Here is an 18460-nt window from a genome sequence, read left to right as displayed (position 1 = left end):
ATGGTGGCGGCGCACTTTTGAACTAAAACACAAAGAAGGTGCTTGTAGCAGGGCACTAAGGTGTGTCTGCTCCTTAGAGCTGAAGCAAGCTGGCCAGGGAGCTCTGCAGGCTAAGTACAGCTTCACAGCTATAGGTTGCCGGGGTAACAACCTAAGGAGGTAAATGGGCAGCACCTGATCAAGCCACTGACCAGGAGGAGGCAGGGTTTGGGGCACATAAGCCCAGGGCTGGGGCATACAAACACACCCTCTTTCCGCCTGCTGAAGCTATTTGAGACCTGGTATTGCCAGCTTGGTGAACCAAGTGCTGCATGACTCCAGGGAGTCTCCCAGGTACTTAGGTTAGGGCATGTTGCCCTGAGGTGGAAGTCTGCCCCCTTAAAGGGACACAGCATTGCTGGCATTGCTAGTGTTTCAATCATAGCCCAGGGGCTTAGTTTACTCCTGGAGGATTGGGACAAGGCTATAAAGGGAGGTTTTGGAGGCCTCATTAGTGCCTGGAGAGGGGGCACAACGAGCCCATACTGCCAGAAAGGTGCAGCCACAGGGACGCAGAGCCAGGCTCCCAGGAAAGAGGCACAGGTACTAGAGAACTCTGTGCCTGTGTGGTGCCGAGAGACAGGAGCCAGAGAGCTCAGCGCCAGGGGTTGTATAGGGTTGATAACAGTAATAACACCTGCGAGGCTTGGGACACATTAAGGGGAGGTTGGAGCGTGTATAGGGCCTGGTAATGGGCAGCCTCCCACCATAGAAACATCTCTGATATTTGTTACCATCCAGGCATGGCAGGTGGGCTAGGTGGGTGTTAGCCCCGAGACAGGCAAGTGATCAATGTGGTAACTTGGCCCTGAGTTGGCCAGCCTTTTACATTGCTTTAGTTCACAAGTGTACCGCTGCTATTTTCTGCGTGCTGGTGTGCATTTCAGCTGCATGCGACACAGTGCAGTGCATGTCAGCTTGTGTACAGAGCATGCTCATTTAACCGAGTCTGCTCTGAAGTGACAGATCTCTGGTGTTTTGCAGGACCAAAAAGTATGTGTATAAATGTCTAATAATTCCAAGGTATTTCTTGCATAATAACAACAAATACAGAGCCCATCATTGTGTTTATGTGCATCTTGGGTTATTCCTTCCTATATGCACCACTTGGCATCTACCATTTTGTAGCCCATTCATTCAATTTTATGAGATCCTCCTGAAACCAGACCTCACAGTCAGCTTTATTTACCAGCTAAATAATTTGGTATCATCTGCAACTGTAGTCACCTCACAATTCCCTCTCCCCCTCTTCTAAATCATTTATATGTTAAATGGTACAGACCCTTGGAGAAACCCCTCTACTAATATCCCTCAGCTGCCAGAACTGAGCATTTATACCCACTTCTTGCTTCCTATCTTTGAGCCAGTTAGTTGCAGATTATCAAAGCCAACTTAGTCTGACTTGTTTTTTTCTTGCCCTCTGACAGAGGTTTGAAACTGCTCTTCTGAGCAACTGTTTCAGGTTAGCCTCTCAAATGCATCCCTCTTAGCTCAGGTTGTTTTGAAGGATTACATCTCTCACAGTACATCTATATATGAGTGATCCAAGTGAAGGTGGCCGATGATACAGGTGTTTAGGATGGATCCAGATCAAAAGAGGAGCACTGACTGGTAGTTGTGCTGCTTCTAAAAGACAATTTAGGAACCGCCTGTCATCACCCTTTACATGGTGCCTTTTTGGACTGCTTACAATAAGGGATTGTTGTATTTGGAAAATGCCTATAAAAGTTGTATCAGGGTAATACCCAAAATAACAGCAACCACCATTTTTTAGTGTGGGTGGAGCAGCCCATTGCAGGGTGGAAGGGGGTTCCCCACCCTCCGGCAGACAGGAGAGCACCGGGGAAAGCCGGCTGAGGGTTGAAGTTGGTGGCACGCCCTAGGTGACCTTGGCCATGGCTTTTCCGTTGGCTTCATCTTATGTGTCTTTACATTATGGACCATCCTAATGAATGACCGGTCCAGCTGGACGGTCACACACCTGGTGGATCAGGCGAGGGTGTAGGGATGGCGGAGCCCTCATTAACCCAGGACCCCAGGAGCGAAGGAGTCTCATTTTTGGACTGTACGCGCTGGACCAACTGGACCAATCCGAATCACCAAAGTCATGGCAGGCGAGACAGACACGTATGAACGCCCAACCAGTGGTGAGTCGCTCCTTGACATCCAGTGGGCGGTCCCGAGGCGGGGAGGCAGTACCGACCGCGGTCCCAGAACTATTCCCCAACAATGAGCCATCATGCAGCAGTCATCTGCAAACTGAAGGTCATGGATGTTCTTGGTGGTAAGTTTTTTGTTTTTGCCCAGAAGCACCCAAGATTGAAAAGCTTCCCATCCAGTCAATACTGGATACTGATGCCAGATAGTACATCATCTTGGATAAGGTAGATGATGACGACGGTCAGGTAGATGGTGAACAGGGTGGGGGGTGATCACACAACCTTGTTTGACCCCATTCTGGATGCAGGTGTCGGTTTCAGATCATCCACTCAGGACAGTGGCAGTCATATCATTATGCAGGAATCTCAGCATGGTGACAAGCTTCAGCAGGTAGCCAAGGCGTTGAAGGATGATCCACAGAGCTTCACTGTTTAAGGAGTCAAATGCCTTGTTCAGGTCAATGAAGGCACGAAACAGTTCTTGACCTTTGCTCCTGACATTTTTCTTGGTTTTTATTGCCAGGCAGATCCATGTCCACAGTGCCCCAGGATGCTTGGAAGCTGCACTGGGTTTCCGGAAGGATCTCCTCGGTGATGGAACAAAGGCAGTTCATGAGGATGCAAGCCAAGATCTTACCCGCAATGGACAGGAGGGAAATCCCCCTGTAGTTCCCACAGTCAGATTTGTCCCCCTTCTTGTAGATGGTCACGATGGTTGCATTCTTTGTCCCAAAGGCAGAAGATAAGCTGGTGAAGTCATAATGTGAGCCAGAAGCTGCCAGCATGGTAGACCTCTGTGGGTATACCATCTGGCCCACAGGCTTTTTTGGTTTTCATCTGTTGGATGGTCCGCTTCAGCTCTCCGATGGTTGGTGCCTTACCAAGGAAATCCACCACAGGACGTTGTGGGACTGCTTGGAGGGTCTCTTCCGATACAATGGACTCCCGGTTAAGGAGGAGTTTGAGGTACTCCTTCCACGCAGACAGATGGCGTCATCATCCTTGAGGAGCCAGGAGCTGACCTGTGATCAGAGGGGGTTTTGTCCAATGGAGCAAGGTCCATAGGTTGATTTGGTAGCCTGGAAGAAGTCACCCATGTCATGCTGGTCAGTGTAGTCCTGGATCACGCATGTCTTCTCCACCTACCAGTTGTTCTTCGTGTCATGGATGTGTTGCTTGACCTCAGCCTTCAGGTAGTGCTACTGCTGTCTTGCTGAGTTTGAATGGCTTTGCCAGGAGATGAAGGCATCATGCTTTCGTTCAAGGAGATCACGAATCTGAGCATCATTGGCATCAAACCAGTCCTGGTTCCACTGCAATGCAAACCCAATAGTCTGGGCACAGGTGTCTTGAACAGTGGACTTGAATTGCTCCCAGTGTGCCTGGATGGAGATGTCACCAACAGTAGGGACTTGCTCCAGTACACTGTACAACTGGGCCTGGAACTCCTCCTGCTGTCCAGGATCCTTCAGAGCTGTCAGCCATCTCCAGGCAGCCTTCTGGGTCTTCCAGTGTCTTGGCACCAGGCGGATGTTCATCACTGAGCGCATAAGTCGGTGGTCTGTCCAGCAGTCTTCAGATCCCTTCCTGGCCCTCGTGACAAGCACATCCCTCAGGTCTCTACCTCAGACAACGTAGTCCAAAAGGTGCCAGCGCTCTGACCTCTGATGCCTCCACATGGTCTTGAGTCAGTCTTTCTAGCAGAAGATTATGTTGGGCACATTTGGTCAGAAGCAGGATACCATTGGCTTTAGCCTTCCCCAGCCATTCTTGCTGATGGTTCCACTCCAGACTTCATGGTCACATCCAACCCAGGCATTGAAGTTGCCCATGAGAATGACCTTGTCATCCCTGGGGATGGAGGCAAGGGTGTTGTTGATCGGAGTAGAACATTTCCTTGACTTCCTCATTGGAATCCAGAGTTGGAACATATGTGGCATGTTGGTTTTGGCTGAGGTGCCAAAGGGTCATCAGCCTTTCATTGACACCCAAAGGAAGATCGGGGAGCATGTCTGCAATCTTGTTTCTGATGGTGAAACCAACTCTGTGGATAGGGGGGTCACGGTCTGGTTTCCCTTTCCAGAAGGTATACCCTCTGCTGACCTCCTGCAGCTGTCCCTCCCCAGCAAGCTGGGTTTTGCTGAGAGCAGCGATGTCAGTGTTGTGCCTTGCTAGCTCCCAAGCCCCGATGACAGTTCGTCTTTCCAGGCAATCATTCTTTGGGTTTTCACATTACAGGTTCTGAAGTCTATATTCTTATTTCAACTGCAGAAACAGTGATCCCACTGAGTGCAGTTTCCCAGCCAGGAGCAATGAGAGAGACTATTCTGGGGACACCTTTTCTAGCCCCCTCCCTATCAGGGCAAGCAGAGGATATCCTAAAAAGGGCTGCTCAGTCACAGATGCCACTGCCAAAGGACACCCCTGCCAAAAGACACCCAAGACACAGGTGCAACAGGCAGCAAATGTGCAATGGTCTACAATTTCTTGGCTCCAGGTATCCCAGCCCTACTCCTGTCACCAATCCTCCATCGCTACAGGGCTTTTGGACCTGACTGTGTGCATGGCATGTTTTAGCGTGGGGACTCCAATGCACAGTCGGGCCCACATGGTCTTGGCAGTTGGTGGCCAGGTTCAGTGGCATGCCCCACACTCCTGCCTACCAGCCGGAGCTAGGCAGTACATTTTGGGGAAGTATACAACCTTCCATTATAAAGAAGTGGTAATTTTGCCAGCCCTAAGCATTGAAATAATTCAGATGTCCAAAGATCATAAAACTGGTGGATTTGGGTTTTTTAATTTTGCCTTCTGGTTTTTGAACCTTTTGGGACTCACGCTGTCAAGCTTTCGCCCTAAACCACAACTTCCAGAGTTGAGGCTTACAAGAAAAACATTAGACATCACACTCCTTGTGAAAACACAGCAGGAGTTAGCAACACAGAAGTATGCTGAACTGGGAATCCCACTGTCCCATTCCTGCCCAAAGCATTCTGCCTGTAGAGCTCTTCCCATTTACAGCAACTCTCTAACTGCCAGGATTTGCCTTAAAGAATCCTCTGGGTGTCCTCTGGGTGTGTAATTCCTTATTTTTCCAAAACTTGTTGAAAGCATCTGAAATAAACAGCTCAGAGCCATGGACTCTGACACAATGGCTTCTCTTCCTCCTCCTCCTCTCAAATTTTCTGCATGGATATTTAGAATCCACGAAAGAGGTGAATGCTTCCCTGTCACTATGCTTCCTTTTCTCGTCCTCTCTGTAGCTTTCTCCAACTTTATGGGCACATCCACATGAGCGTGCACGTGCTTCTTGTAGCATCTCAAAGCCCTTATCGCCATGGGTGGCCCTACCAAAAGTAGTGTGAGCTCCAAATGGCATTGCTCTTGGTCACTTCTGTGGGCATAGGACCCAGGCTGAAGTGGCTGGTGGTCCCCGCAATCAGCACACAGCCCTAAGTGACAGCCCAGAGTTGCCCAAAAGCACACAGTCCCATGCTGCACCAAAGCGGGCTACAGCACGCTGTTGTAGAGGCCACATAGATACCTGGCAGTTGGGGCCAAGCCACGCTGCCCCCCCACCATGCAGGCGGGCTACAACATAAGCACAGCTGCTATTGCTGGTAAGCTGCAGGGGTGAGGGGTTGGAGCCAGCCAGGGAGCATGCGGGGGGCCTGCAGCTAGGCGGGGGAGGGGGCAAACAAGCAGGCCACAGCCAGCCACCATCCAGTCAAGTAAGGAGGCTGCAGCTGAGCAGGGGGCTGAGCAGGGGCGCTCCTCCAGCTCCCTCCACCCCTTACTTATTGGATGCGGAGCCCAGGTCTCAGCTCCTGTGACCCCTGTGGGGGGCATGTGGTCCCTGTGAGGGGGCAGTCCATGAGTTGTGCAGGAAGACGGTACCCTGCAGGGGACAGCAGCCCCATCTCATAGCCTCCTCCACACCTACACTCTCCCCACAATCCACCCACACCCCCCTCACCCACATTCCTGGCCCTGTGAAGCAGGAATAAGGAGAATGGAGCGGGGAGGTAAGTTGTGGGTTGAGAGTGAGGGGCCTGCTTTGAACTGTCAAAGCATGTCTTCCTGGCCCCAAGTGGCCAGAAGGTCAGCCACCTCCAGCTGGGTCCCAGGTGCCAGCTCTGAGCAGGGTCTTCTGCCTGGGTCCTGCCACTTGCCTCCCTAGCAGGAATTCCGGTGTTCCCTATTTAAGACCTGCAAAAACAAACAATCCCAAATTCACTCTTTAAAAATATCCCAAAATCTATGTTCCTCAACAGTTAAAACAGAAGACCACCAGAGACAGAGACAGATCACTTGGGCAATGTTTTATTGTGTAGCTGCCCAGATGGCCAGGCAGGCACACACAAGGCAGTAGTGCTGCACAAAGGCAACTGTGCAGTCACAGCCCACTGGCAGCTGGCCCAAAGAAGCAGATGCCTCTACTGGCTGTGCAGTCTCCATCTGGGTCTGGCAGGCATGCAGCCTTGTTGCCACTTGCGACAGCATGTGGTCTCAGGTCACAGCCAGGCAGCAGCTCTCACTGCCAGACTGCTGCAGTGGGTAGAGGGTACAGGGAACTCCCAGGGCTGCTTCAGCAGTCCAGGTGGCACAAAGGGTAGTGTCCCCACGTACCAACTGGCCAGTTTCCAGAAGCTCCTGAGAGCAAGCAGCCCTGAGCTACTTGCCAAAGCAGCTTTTTATAGTGCTGGGGTCAGCACAGGCACTGGCCCCAGGCTTTAGCTCTCCCTGGCTGCAATTCCAGGAGGAGGCAAGCAGGGTTATTTTGCCCCACATGGCACAATTTGCCTCACACCAAAGTACATGTCCAGGCATGCTTCCTGAGGCAAAAAGCCTCAGCTCAAATTTGTACCACTTTTATTTGAGCTGCTGCAAGTGAACATGCTTGTATGCGTGGATGCACCCTATGATTTCTCACCTCTATCAGCTACACTTGTAAAGGCATACTCTTTTAAAACTAACGATTTAACAAATTCACTTTCGATTTGGTGCGCTGTTGTCATTTTCCTCTCATCAGATTGTCCGCCTTGTGTGTTAGGCAAGATAAAATAACATACCTGAGAAGAACCTGTGCCACAGTAACTGGCAATTAGAAGGCCTTGTTACACTGTTTCTGCTTGAACTAAGAATGAATGAAATATTCTGAACTTCAAGAACCATTTTGCCACTATTCAAAACTTTTTGCCTCATTTATTCATTTATGAAAAAAAACCCCAAAAACAGTTCTGTTTCCTGGTTTGTTTGTTGTTGGGGTTTTTAAAGGGGACATTTTGTAAAAAAAATATATGAAGGTTATTCAAAATTAGTCTCCAATTCATAATATAGTTTAAATGGGATACAATATTCTCACAGCAGTATTCTTTCCCTACGCTGTACCCATATAGCATTGCAACAGAGAATTTAATTCTTATTTCAGCTGTGCATGACAAAGTGAGTCCTGTAAAGATAAAATTTGTAAAGTGCTTTGAGATTCTAGAGAGTGAGAGCTGCTTTGTAAATATGCATTTATTTACTACAACTCTTTTTCTTTTTTTCCTTTTAATCTGAGGGTTGAGACTCCTGTGTAAAGGGTGTTTTAAAATATTTAAACAGTTTGAAAACATTATGTTCAACAAAAGAAACAGGCCCTACTCATTCAGTCTCCCAAAATAACAGTGGACTCATAATTCATCTCTTCCTGATGAAAGGTTCTACTTTGTGGCACAGAACATGTTGCTGTGGGAAAAGCTGCTGTGTTACAAACAGATGATTATGAGTTGGAAGGCTGAATGGGCAATAGGAGAAATCTCCCTTTATATAACAATAAACAATATCAAATAGCTATTGAATCTAAGAGAAGAATTCTTGAAAGGCAATGGATTTCTATTTAAAATATGATTTCCCCTGCCCTTCCATGGAGTAAACTATGCCAATAACATTCTTCACATAACAAGAAATGAAAGGAGACAACCTGATATTTTGATTTCTGACCTTTTAACCTCAATCTTTTGGCTCAGCTGAAGCCAACAGTATTTTGGAACAGTTCTAGTATGTCTTGTTTAGCTATGATAATATGTAGCTTTTCTTTGTCTTCAGTAGTCGATGTCAAAAATCTCTTATTCTTGTAATTTGTATGCCTATTTTTATTTTTATGTAATCTAAGGGGTGAAGGCTTTAAGTAGATAAAAAGCTAAAGAAAATATAAGTGCTACCATATTGTTTTTGTTGTGCCTATAAAGCCAGCAGTATATACATATACAAACTAAAAAATGATACATACGCCCACCAGTCTCCAAGCTTCACTAATAACAGCATATTGAAGACGATTCAGAACAAATCCATCAGTCTCTCTGGTTAATTTGACTGGGGACTGTCCAATCTTTTTCATCAGAGCATATGTCTTCTCTACTGTAGAAGGATCTGTTTCTGGATGGGGAACGAGTTCAACCAATGGCACAAAATAGGGTGGATTTACCTTGACAAGAAAAACAAACAAACAAAAAAAATCATTCATTCATACACTTTTAGTACAATCAATTTCATTTAAAGAATTCTGCTTTTCACATTCTCCCCCCACTCCCTCCCTCACCAAAGAGACCTTGATCTGGCCCCCCCACCCCTCTTCCCTTCTCTCTCCCCTTCCACTACAGACTTACCAGCTGGACACTGTTCTTCAAGCTGCTGGGCTGCATATCAGAAATCGGATCAGTAGTGGCCAATATGCCTCTTTAAAAATCAGCTATTGGTATCAGCCCCAAAAATCTTTATCAGTGCACCCTTATTATGAACCATTTGAAAAAGAGGCAGTGGGATCAAAATGCCTCACTAGTTTTAAAGATGAACTTTGCTAAACGGATGAAGGGAACTGCAATGTGATTTGCCTGCAATAGCATGGTCTAGACTCCATGACCACCCACCCCCTAGTCAGTCTCTTTTATGCCTAACTGTACCAGTCTACAGATATGAATATTACACAAAAACCTCAGGCAGACAACCACAGTGAATATGCTATGTTGTACCACAATATCAGCCGCCAGCCTGAAATGGCCTCTTCTTCAGTAAGTAGTATGTACCAGTAAGTATTATGTATCAAACTTGTCTTCAGTTCAACAAAGACATATGCAAAATGCTGCACCTGAGCAACAAGAACCACCAACACACTTACAGGCTGGGGAAGGACCTTCTCAGCAGCACAGCAGTGGAAAGGGATCTTGGGAGTCATAGTTGACTCCGAGATGAACATGAGTCATCAATGTGACAAAGTGATCAAGAAGGCTAACTGCACTTTATCATGCATTAGCAGATGCATGACAAACAGGTCCAGGGAGGTAATACTTCCTTCTTATGCAGCATTGGTCAGGCCACAGTTGGAGTACTGTGTCCAGTTTTGGGTGCCACACTTCAAGAGGGATGCAGAGAATCTTGAGAGGGTTCAGAGGAGGGCCACTCATAGGGTCAGAGGCCTGCAGGCAAGGTCCTACAAGGAGAGACTGAGGGACCATCTCTTCAGCCTTTGCAAGAGAAGGCTGAGAGGTGAACTTGTGGCTGCCTATAAATTCATGATGGGAGGGCAGACAGGGGTAACACACAGGGGGTGCACACAGGTGTACATGCACCCCCTCAGTGTGGCAGTGCACCCCCTAAAAAAGGTGGGTGGTAACTGCTCGCCACCCCGCCACTGACACCGCTGGCAGCATCTGTGGGTGGTTGCCAACCCCTGGTCAGCACTCACCACCCCTGCCTTCCCCACTGCCGACAGTGCCAGCCGTGTCTGCGGGAGCTCCCCTACTTACCACCACTGTGCTCCCGCCACCACCGAGCCCCCCCAGCCGCCAGAGGCACGTGTCATTCATGGCAGCATGGAATAGGATATGCTCTATTTACTAGGGCATCCCCTGGAGTAACTAGGAATAATGGCCACAAATTGATGGACAGCAGATTTAGGTTGGACATTAGAAAGAACGTCTTCACAGTAAGGGTTGCCAGAATCTGGAATAGGCTTCCAAGGAAGGTGGTGCTCTCCCCTGCCTTGGGGGACTTCAAGGGGAGACTGAACAAGCACCTTGCTGGGGTTGTCTGACCCCAGCACTCTTTCCTGCCCAGGGCAGGGGGTCGGACCTGATGACCTACTGAGGTCCCTTCCAACCCCACATCTATGAATCTATACACTGTATCACAATCACCCTGAAAAGTGGGATTTAAAACTCCTCTTTGTGTGTCAGCTGTTTGCCGTCACACTGAGTGGAGCCAGGGGTCTCTCTGCCTGCTTAACATTTAACTGCCTCCCTTCCCAGAAAACACAAAATGGCATCTCTGCCAGAGTTGAAAACTTTTGTGTTTTATTTCCCTGTTGTATTTAAACCACTGGTTGCAACTGTCCCTTTTATATAAACCTGCTTCCCAAGATACTTCATGCTCATTCTGCCTCTCCTCTGCCTTGTCCTTTCCTTTGCTCAAGATATCAGTAATGCACACATTAAAAAAGGAGAGCATTGCAATGAAAATGCTATATAACAATGGCAGATACAGAAAAAGACAACAGAAAAGATCCCCTGGCTTCACTCAATTTTTTGTTATATTGAGATTTCATGAGGAAAATGGCCCAAGACAGAGTGCAGAAATCACTTTTGAACAAAGTGCCAGCAAAAAGCACAATAATGCTTTTGGCTCAAGAACAATCACTGCACATCATGACTAAAAACAGCTAATTAGGGGAATTACTTCCTCAGCTGTGACAATGAGCCCATTGGAATCAGCTTCTTTAACAGAGTACAGTCCAGGCAGAACACGATGGACAAGCAGAAAAACTCACAGAATAGGAGGAAACTGTGAGGGAACAATGTATAGAGAGCCTGATGAGCAGAAGTCAGGAAGCAGCTCAGGGGAAAAATATATCCTCTCTTTTTTGCTTAACAGAAGTAACTGGACTGGAGCCAATAAAGGAGAAGGGCTCTGTGGGTCCCCGTTCCCTAAAAGGGGAAGTAGTGACCCCGTACATAGAGGCCAAGCACTTCTGAATCCAAGACAAAGGCTACAACCCTCCAGACTCTGGCTTTGGGGTTGAACTTTGTTACACCAGAAAAAGGTCAGAATTAAAAGAACAGACAGGGACAAAGCTGATTAGAAGGATGTTATATCAAGCCTGGCTACAAGGGGTGCGGCACATATCTTCACTGCCTTCATAGTGAGCAGGGGAGTACCATCAGAAGCATAGCCTGATGATGCACTGCCGTTCAGCACGCCACAATGCCCATAAATTAGGCAGTGCAGTTGGTTTAGGGGTAAGCATGCCCGAGTTGGAGCTCTACGGTGGCTCTGGGCACGTGCTCAAGACAATGTCAAACCAGCCTACACTACTTAATTTCTGAGCCCTACACAGAGTGTGAGTCAATGGGTGGGGACACTTGTTGGCAGCATTCCTAGGCTTACCACAAAGCAGGGTAGACCTAGCCTTTGGCACTGAGCATTTTATTAATTCCACAGTGTACTTCATGCTGAACAACAGGTGTAAGAGAAACCTTAAAGCAAAGGTAGTGCTCCATTCTGACATCCCTGATGACTGCCCAGACTGATATATTGCATGTCTCCCACTTCTCCCATCCCCACTAAGGTAAGAGGAAGAGGAGAACTAGCCCAATAAAAAAAAACCAAAAAAAAAAACCAACCAGTGCTTCATGATCCTATTGCATAACATTCAGTACTCAAACACTTCTTTTCTTTCCTTCTGCAGGACAGAGTCATTAAAACTAAGACTCAGTTTAAACTTATAGGCCATTGAAGCAAAGAACAAAATATGTTAGACTACTTACAGGGTGTGCCACGATACACTGCTTAACGTGTTTAAGGCCAGTGAACAATTTGGTAGGTAAAAGACAGGAAGTCGAGCTGCTTATGACGACATCATCATTGACCATAAGATCTAACTGACCAAAAATCTTCTTTTTCAATTCTAGGTTTTCCGGGGTACATTCCTGCAATAAAATGTACGATAGTTAGCAATCTTCTTTTTAATGTTAATTACCAATACTTTATTTTAAGTTTTGGTAAATCTACTAAGAAGAGTTAGGTACCCACACAAATCTTTCTAGATTAACGTGCCAACCATAATCTGCCCCCCAAAACCTATATTTCTCCCAACACGCAGAGAACTTTCCTGAGCTCAACTCAGAAAAGGCTTAAGAGTATGTCCACACATGTAAGCCAATTGGTATAGCTATGGCAGAATAATTATTTCAAAGTAAAATAATTAGTAGTGAATAAAGTCATGTATATTCATGCACATATTTTTCACCTGGGAGAGTCTGACAGGCAGAGCTATCATGAAACATATTCAGCTATGGGTATACTGGTGTATTTTCACATTGAGACAAGAGGTAAATGAATAGATAAGCATCTCTATGTCCTTAAAAGGTAAATAAATGTAGGAACTGTAGTATTAAAGAAGTGGAAAAAAGTTCATAGTTGTGGATTCTTCATTGGAAATGCTTGTCAGTAGCCCCCAGACATGCAAAACTAGGGACTGTCATATCAAGTGCTCCAGCTGATTTCAACAGTCAAAAAGAGAAGTCTCCAAACCCTAAGATGCACTGTAAGTCAAAGTCAAACACTGGTTTGAATATTCCTGGTGTATAGCTGGAAACTAGCACAATCTATGGAGCATAAGTGTGAAAGTCCAGTAAATGGGCAAGCAGCGACATTCCACAATCAGTGAAGTTCTTAAAAGGTTCCCAAGTGCAGCCTCAGGTAGAGAACACAGCAGTTATCCATCCCCAAAGTAACAAAGTCATGGAGGATAACTGTGATGGAAACCACATACAATAGGAAAGAGTATAATCTCCTTGCTAAGTGAAGCCAGGGGAAAGCTGTATGCTTTTCCACAGACTATAGTCATTGTTGAATGTACAGAAGCAGGCAAGGGTCTAGACATCGTGAACTTCAATTACATCAGGCTAGTCCATTCCCTTAACAGCAAAACACAGATAACACTTCCGTCATCTCTTCCAATTACAGCCTATTCTTCCTTTTTCATGTCCTCATGACAAGGTATTTAGCAGAATTCTCAGATTCGCTAGAATCTGATAGGGCCGCACTGTAAGCACTTCTTCTGTGGCTTCAAACTTGCAAACTCTGAGCTGTCCACCATATAGCTTAGCACCCACGTCACCCCAGCCCTCAGCCACAGCCCATCAACACTGCTAAGTTATGAGAAGGGTTGAGAATGGAAACTCATGTTTGTTTTTTATGACCTCTGATCAACTATGCTGTTAGAGTGCTTTAGGATAAAGGGGACCCCCACCAAACTGGACATAAGCAAGTTAAAAATAATTCCAAATTTGTTATAAAAACCACGTTGTGTGGAATTTTACTGAGGTTTAAGTCTTAAAAGCTCCACAATTCAGAAGAGATAAACAGGGTCATTTAAGAACTGGAGACAAAGCCCAATGTACTAAATCCCCTTATCTAAAACAAGACGATACTCTGCTTGTAACTCCTGGATCCTGGCAAGTTGGTCAAGTTTAAATAGTTTCTTTTAATAAAGCCACAGATGAAGAGAACTTTGTAGATACAGTTCAAACTAATAAAAGAGAGTTGCCCTGAATAGGTTTATTGTGAGCCACTCCACCTGAAACTCTACGCCTTTTTTCAGATCGTATGATAATCAAAAGAGGTAAAGCTCAAAACTGCAGGAAACCCAAACCTGCTATGATTATGTAAGGCTCCTGAATGGATCATTTGCTTGAAGTTTCTTTTATAGTGTCACAATTGTATTCCATTTGTTGGACCAGTGCAACAAAGTTACTGTCTTTGTTGAGCACAACATTATTTTCCAGTCAGGGGCACTAACTCCCCAAAGAACACAAGGGAAATTAAGCTCTAAACAATCTACTAAATCAGGAACTTCATTTGCTGTCAGTTATGAAGCTTGGACTGGTCTGAAGCTATTCTGTTTACTCTGAGAAAAAGGAGATCAAACAATAAGCAGATAAAATACAGTATTAAGACTATCATGTACTTTCTGAAATAGTGCAACAAGGTTGGAATGAATCTGAATGCATTTTAAGTGACACTGTATATTCCTGTGTCCTTTTTTTGGAGACAATCACACTTCTCATTTGCAGCAAACAGTACACCATTATTCCAAGGCTCTAACACCTGAATAAGGTTATTATACCCTAACTTTTGACTTAATTAACTTTATTATAAACATCTTTCGTAACAGCCTGATTAGAACATGCCAATTCATTGGTTTTCAACAACAGTAACCTGTGTGCAACAGAAGTTCTTTTAATGCTTACTCTCTGCAAATGTTAAATAGAAAATTCAAACTATTTTTCAATGGGTCTGCATTAGAATATTCTCAAGGTAGGCCATAGATACACAAACAAGTGACCTCCATCTAAATCTGGCTGCTCTAATTCCAGAAAGAGTTAATTCAGTCTCTTGAGGAAACCCTCTGAATCAAGGTAAATCTGCTGGAAGAAGGGAGTTTTTTTACCTCCAGATTTTGCACACTCCTCTGATCTGGTTGCTCTGTTTACCTGTGTGGCCACTCCTGCTTTGGGTGTATGATAACTAGATATCACCTCTGTGTTGAAATGCTGGTATACAGTTAGGTTCTTCTTTTATATCCTCAGATGGTTCAAGGATCAAACATCTTAGCTGCTCACTTGCATCACCCATGTCAAAGGCTACCTACCATGTTATCCATCAACTGTGCAAGAAAGCCTACTTGGTGTGGCTTGAACTGCAGGGTCACAGATATGCTCATGCGGCTCTGGGGGCAAAGCAGAAAGGTAGCAGGCCCTCAGGAAAGTTCACTATAATAAGAATGCACAAGAGTCCAAGACATGGCAGTACAGGAACATGAAGACAATGGTCACCAGAGCCAGAAGAAAGAAGATAGACAAGGTGCTAACACAGGCCTACAAAAAGGCCAAAAGAAGACAAATGCTAAAAGGCTCCAATTCAGGTTACCAGACCACAGATCTAAGAATTACTGTACCCATGTGGATGGCACCAGAGCCTCCACACCAGCCGTGCTCAAGAATGGAAGTCACTATGGGTGCTGGGCTTTGAACTGAACTCTGTGTTGTCCGTGTCAAGTGTTAGGTATGTTCTGTGGATGTTTAATAGATTGGAGAATATAGGTTGGCTTCAAGAATGTCCTAGCTTCAATATGGATCAGAATGGAGCTTAGACAGGGCTTAGACAACTCAGTGCTTGATCTGGATCACTTCTGAGTACATGCAGAAGATGAAGTCTAGCTCAGAGAAGATTTTAGGCCAAAGTGAAAGTGCTGACAATTCTAGGTATCTAAGTGACTTTGCAACTGCAGCAGTAGGGTCAATTTACATCATTTTTGTGGAACTTAAATACCCATGAGAAATATATGGGTCTAGCCCAAGTTAATTTCTAATAATATGTAAATGCTATAGATTATTACTACTATGCCGTCATCCTGTAGTAGATTAATTCTTTATAATACATGGCAAACAAAAAAAAATTCTCCCACATTATTATTTTCTTTCTAGCTAACCATCATAGTTATTTCAAAACCTCTTACAGTAGCTTTTTTTGCAGGGAGATCATAACATTTATATTTAGTAAAACTTAACCTGCTAAAATAAGTCTTTCACTGCTTTTACAATATTTGAGTCTCTCCAACTAGATTTTCATGTTTAAATACACCTGTATACTTCAAAACTGTTGTTTCCTCTATGCACATACTACTATTTATTAGTATTAGTATTTAATTTTTCTGTTTACTGCAACACCAAGAATCCCCAGCCAGTACAGAAGACGTTATTGTACTAGATGAGTGCATATGTAATATATACATAAAAAACAAAGCAACCCCAAATAATTTATCATTTTGATCCTGCTATAGCAGGGGTTGTCAACCAGGGGCACATGTACCACTGGGAGTACTTGGACCGGTCGTAGGGAGTATGCGTGGACAGGCAGGGACAGAGTGCCGCTGCCTCCCAGGAGCAGGGCCAGGGAAGCTCACTGAGCTGGGGTGAGGGCAGCGGTGCTCCTCTACAAGGCAGAGAAGCTTGCACACGGCAGTGGCTGCCACCACACACCAGCCTGGTGAGCTTCCCCACCCTGCAGAAGGACGCTGCTGCCTTCACCCCAGCCCGGTGACCTTCCCCACCCCACCCTGGCCCTGCTCCTGGGAGACAGCAGCGTTTTGTCTCTGACTGCCTGCACACTGACCCTGCCTCCCTGCTCTGTTTCCAGCCATGTCCCACCTACCACTCGGCATGTGGCCAAGCACTAGCTCCCCAGCCACCCCTGCTTGGCATCCAGCCACTGGGGGTACTTAGACTAAAAAAAGGTTGAAAACCCCTGTGCTATACTCTAGAACAGCACTTCTCAACCAAGAGCCCATGGCCCCCCCATAGGGCTGCAAGCAGGTTTCAAGGGATCTGCACCTGAGACGAGGAGGCAGGAGAGCAGTGCTTGGGTGCCCGCTGTTTCCAGGCAGGGGGCTCAGCCTTGGCACTCTTTGTGCTGGGCTTCTGCTGGCTTAGTCCAGCACTACGCAAGCTGCAGAGGCAGGCAGGGCAGTGCACAGTGCTGTCAGTGCAGCAGTCCAGCAAGCTCTTCAAGTGCACCTTCTCATGAGGCGTCGCCTGCCACAGCACCATACTCTACCCCTGCCTGGAGGCTGCCTGCACCCCCACTGTATCATGACAAGTGCCAGCTGCTCGCCAATCCCAAGGAGAAATGCGGCCCACACCGCAATCGGGGCTGCCTGGGGCTGGGCGCTGCCCAGAGCTGGGTGCTGCCTGATGAAGTTTCTCTGCTGCCACTCACCTAGCACAAAACCCCAGCAGGATGAGCCCATATGCCAGTGAGTGGGACCAGATGGACAAAAAGACTCATTGCCGCAACCACCAGGATCCCAGCACCTACCCTGGTATAAGCAGCAGGAGTAGTAATGGATGGGGGGAGGAAGGGGGCACACTACCCTCACTTCTCCTGTGCTGCTGGAAGGGAGGTGGGGTGGGGTGGGTTGGCAGCGTAGGTGGCCTGAGGAGAGTAGAAGCACCTGGGCCATGCTCCCCCTGCTCCACACATCCTCCCCCCTGCCCTACACACTGGCGGGGAGCAGGGAACTGGTGATAGGGGACAGCAAGTCAGGAGTAAGGGCATTAGCAGGGCTGGGATGGGGCTGGTGGGGTGCTGCAGGTTGGAAGTGAGAGCCACTACCAGGGATGAGGGGTTGGGGGTTGGGAGTGAAAGGCACCAACATGGCTGGGGGAGTAGGGGGCTGTGCGTTGTAAGTGAAGGGGGCTGTCAGTTGGGAGTGAGGGGCAACAGCATGGGCAGGGGCAGGCATGGGCAACTCGTGGCTCCCCAGTCAGACGGGGCACCAGATCGCCAACGGGGTTGGGGGCGCTTCTCCCAGTGGCCAATCACCAAGCCAGCAGCAAAACAGGAAGTGCATTTCCACCAGCACTTCCAGTTTCATGGCTGGCACTTCCAGGGAGTGCACGGCTGACCCACTATGCATCACCAATGGGGGCAGGGGCAGGGCACCAGCTCAGTACCACAAAGGAGCGGGAGGGGGAAGGGGGAAAAGGGGACAGCTGCAGCTGGACCTGCATCCTGGTGAGCAAATGGGACAGGGGGAGCTCTGACTTGCTCAGCATCAGCAACAAGTTTCACACTGAATAAGCAAATCAAAAATAATCATTAAATACATAAAAATTAGGAAAATGGAAAATAACTGTATAACTATTAATTTAAAACAGTTTTAAATCTACTGGACATACAGAAAAACAGTTGCTGCAGCATAGGTGGACCGTGGAGTTTTTATAGCATGCTGGGGTGGGGGGGGCCTGAGGACCAGTTTCAAACAGCACAGAGGACTCGCAGCTCCCACTGACTTTCAATTTGAAGGGCTGGTGCTCAGCACTTCTAAATATCAAACCTAGAGTGCTCCTCCAGTGGTTACTGTAACAGGGGGCCTAGCAGGGCCAATCACCGCGTGGCCCACCCACCTGTTCTTGGGCTAACTGCCCACTTTCTTGCCTGCCACACCATGGTCTTAATTGATTAATTAATAGATGTAATTAAGCAGGAGGCTGCCCATTTTCTGCTAGGGGGCACTATCTCCGGCTCCATTCCTCCCCTACATGGCAGCCCAAGCCTCGCAGATGACATCATGATGTTCTCGTACGCACCAGTCCCCCACTATTTCACAGATTTCATAGACATTAGGGCTGGAAGGGACGTCGGGAGATCATCGAGTCCAGCCC

The 18460-nt window shown here is 46.9% G+C and overlaps 1 protein-coding gene across 2 annotated transcripts in view; it reads right to left on the bottom strand.

Annotated features, from left to right (window-relative positions):
* CRYL1 (crystallin lambda 1) overlaps nucleotides 1-18460 on the bottom strand; it is an 87551-nt gene that overhangs the window by 31826 nt on the left and 37265 nt on the right. For both annotated transcript variants that reach the window (XM_019530192.1, XM_019530191.1), the window contains exons 4-5: nucleotides 11999-12160; nucleotides 8470-8664 (exon numbers count right to left, since the gene is read on the bottom strand). In XM_019530192.1, coding sequence (XP_019385737.1) covers nucleotides 8470-8664; nucleotides 11999-12160 — 357 coding nt within the window. The remainder of the gene's footprint in view (nucleotides 1-8469; nucleotides 8665-11998; nucleotides 12161-18460) is intronic.

The sequence above is a fragment of the Crocodylus porosus genome, unplaced genomic scaffold (genome assembly GCF_001723895.1).
Source record: "Crocodylus porosus isolate Cpor-Errol unplaced genomic scaffold, CroPor_comp1, whole genome shotgun sequence".
Classification (NCBI taxonomy): Eukaryota; Metazoa; Chordata; order Crocodylia; family Crocodylidae; genus Crocodylus; species Crocodylus porosus.
The sequence above is the reverse complement of the archived record's forward strand: the minus strand, read 5'-3'. Positions and strand labels throughout refer to the sequence as shown.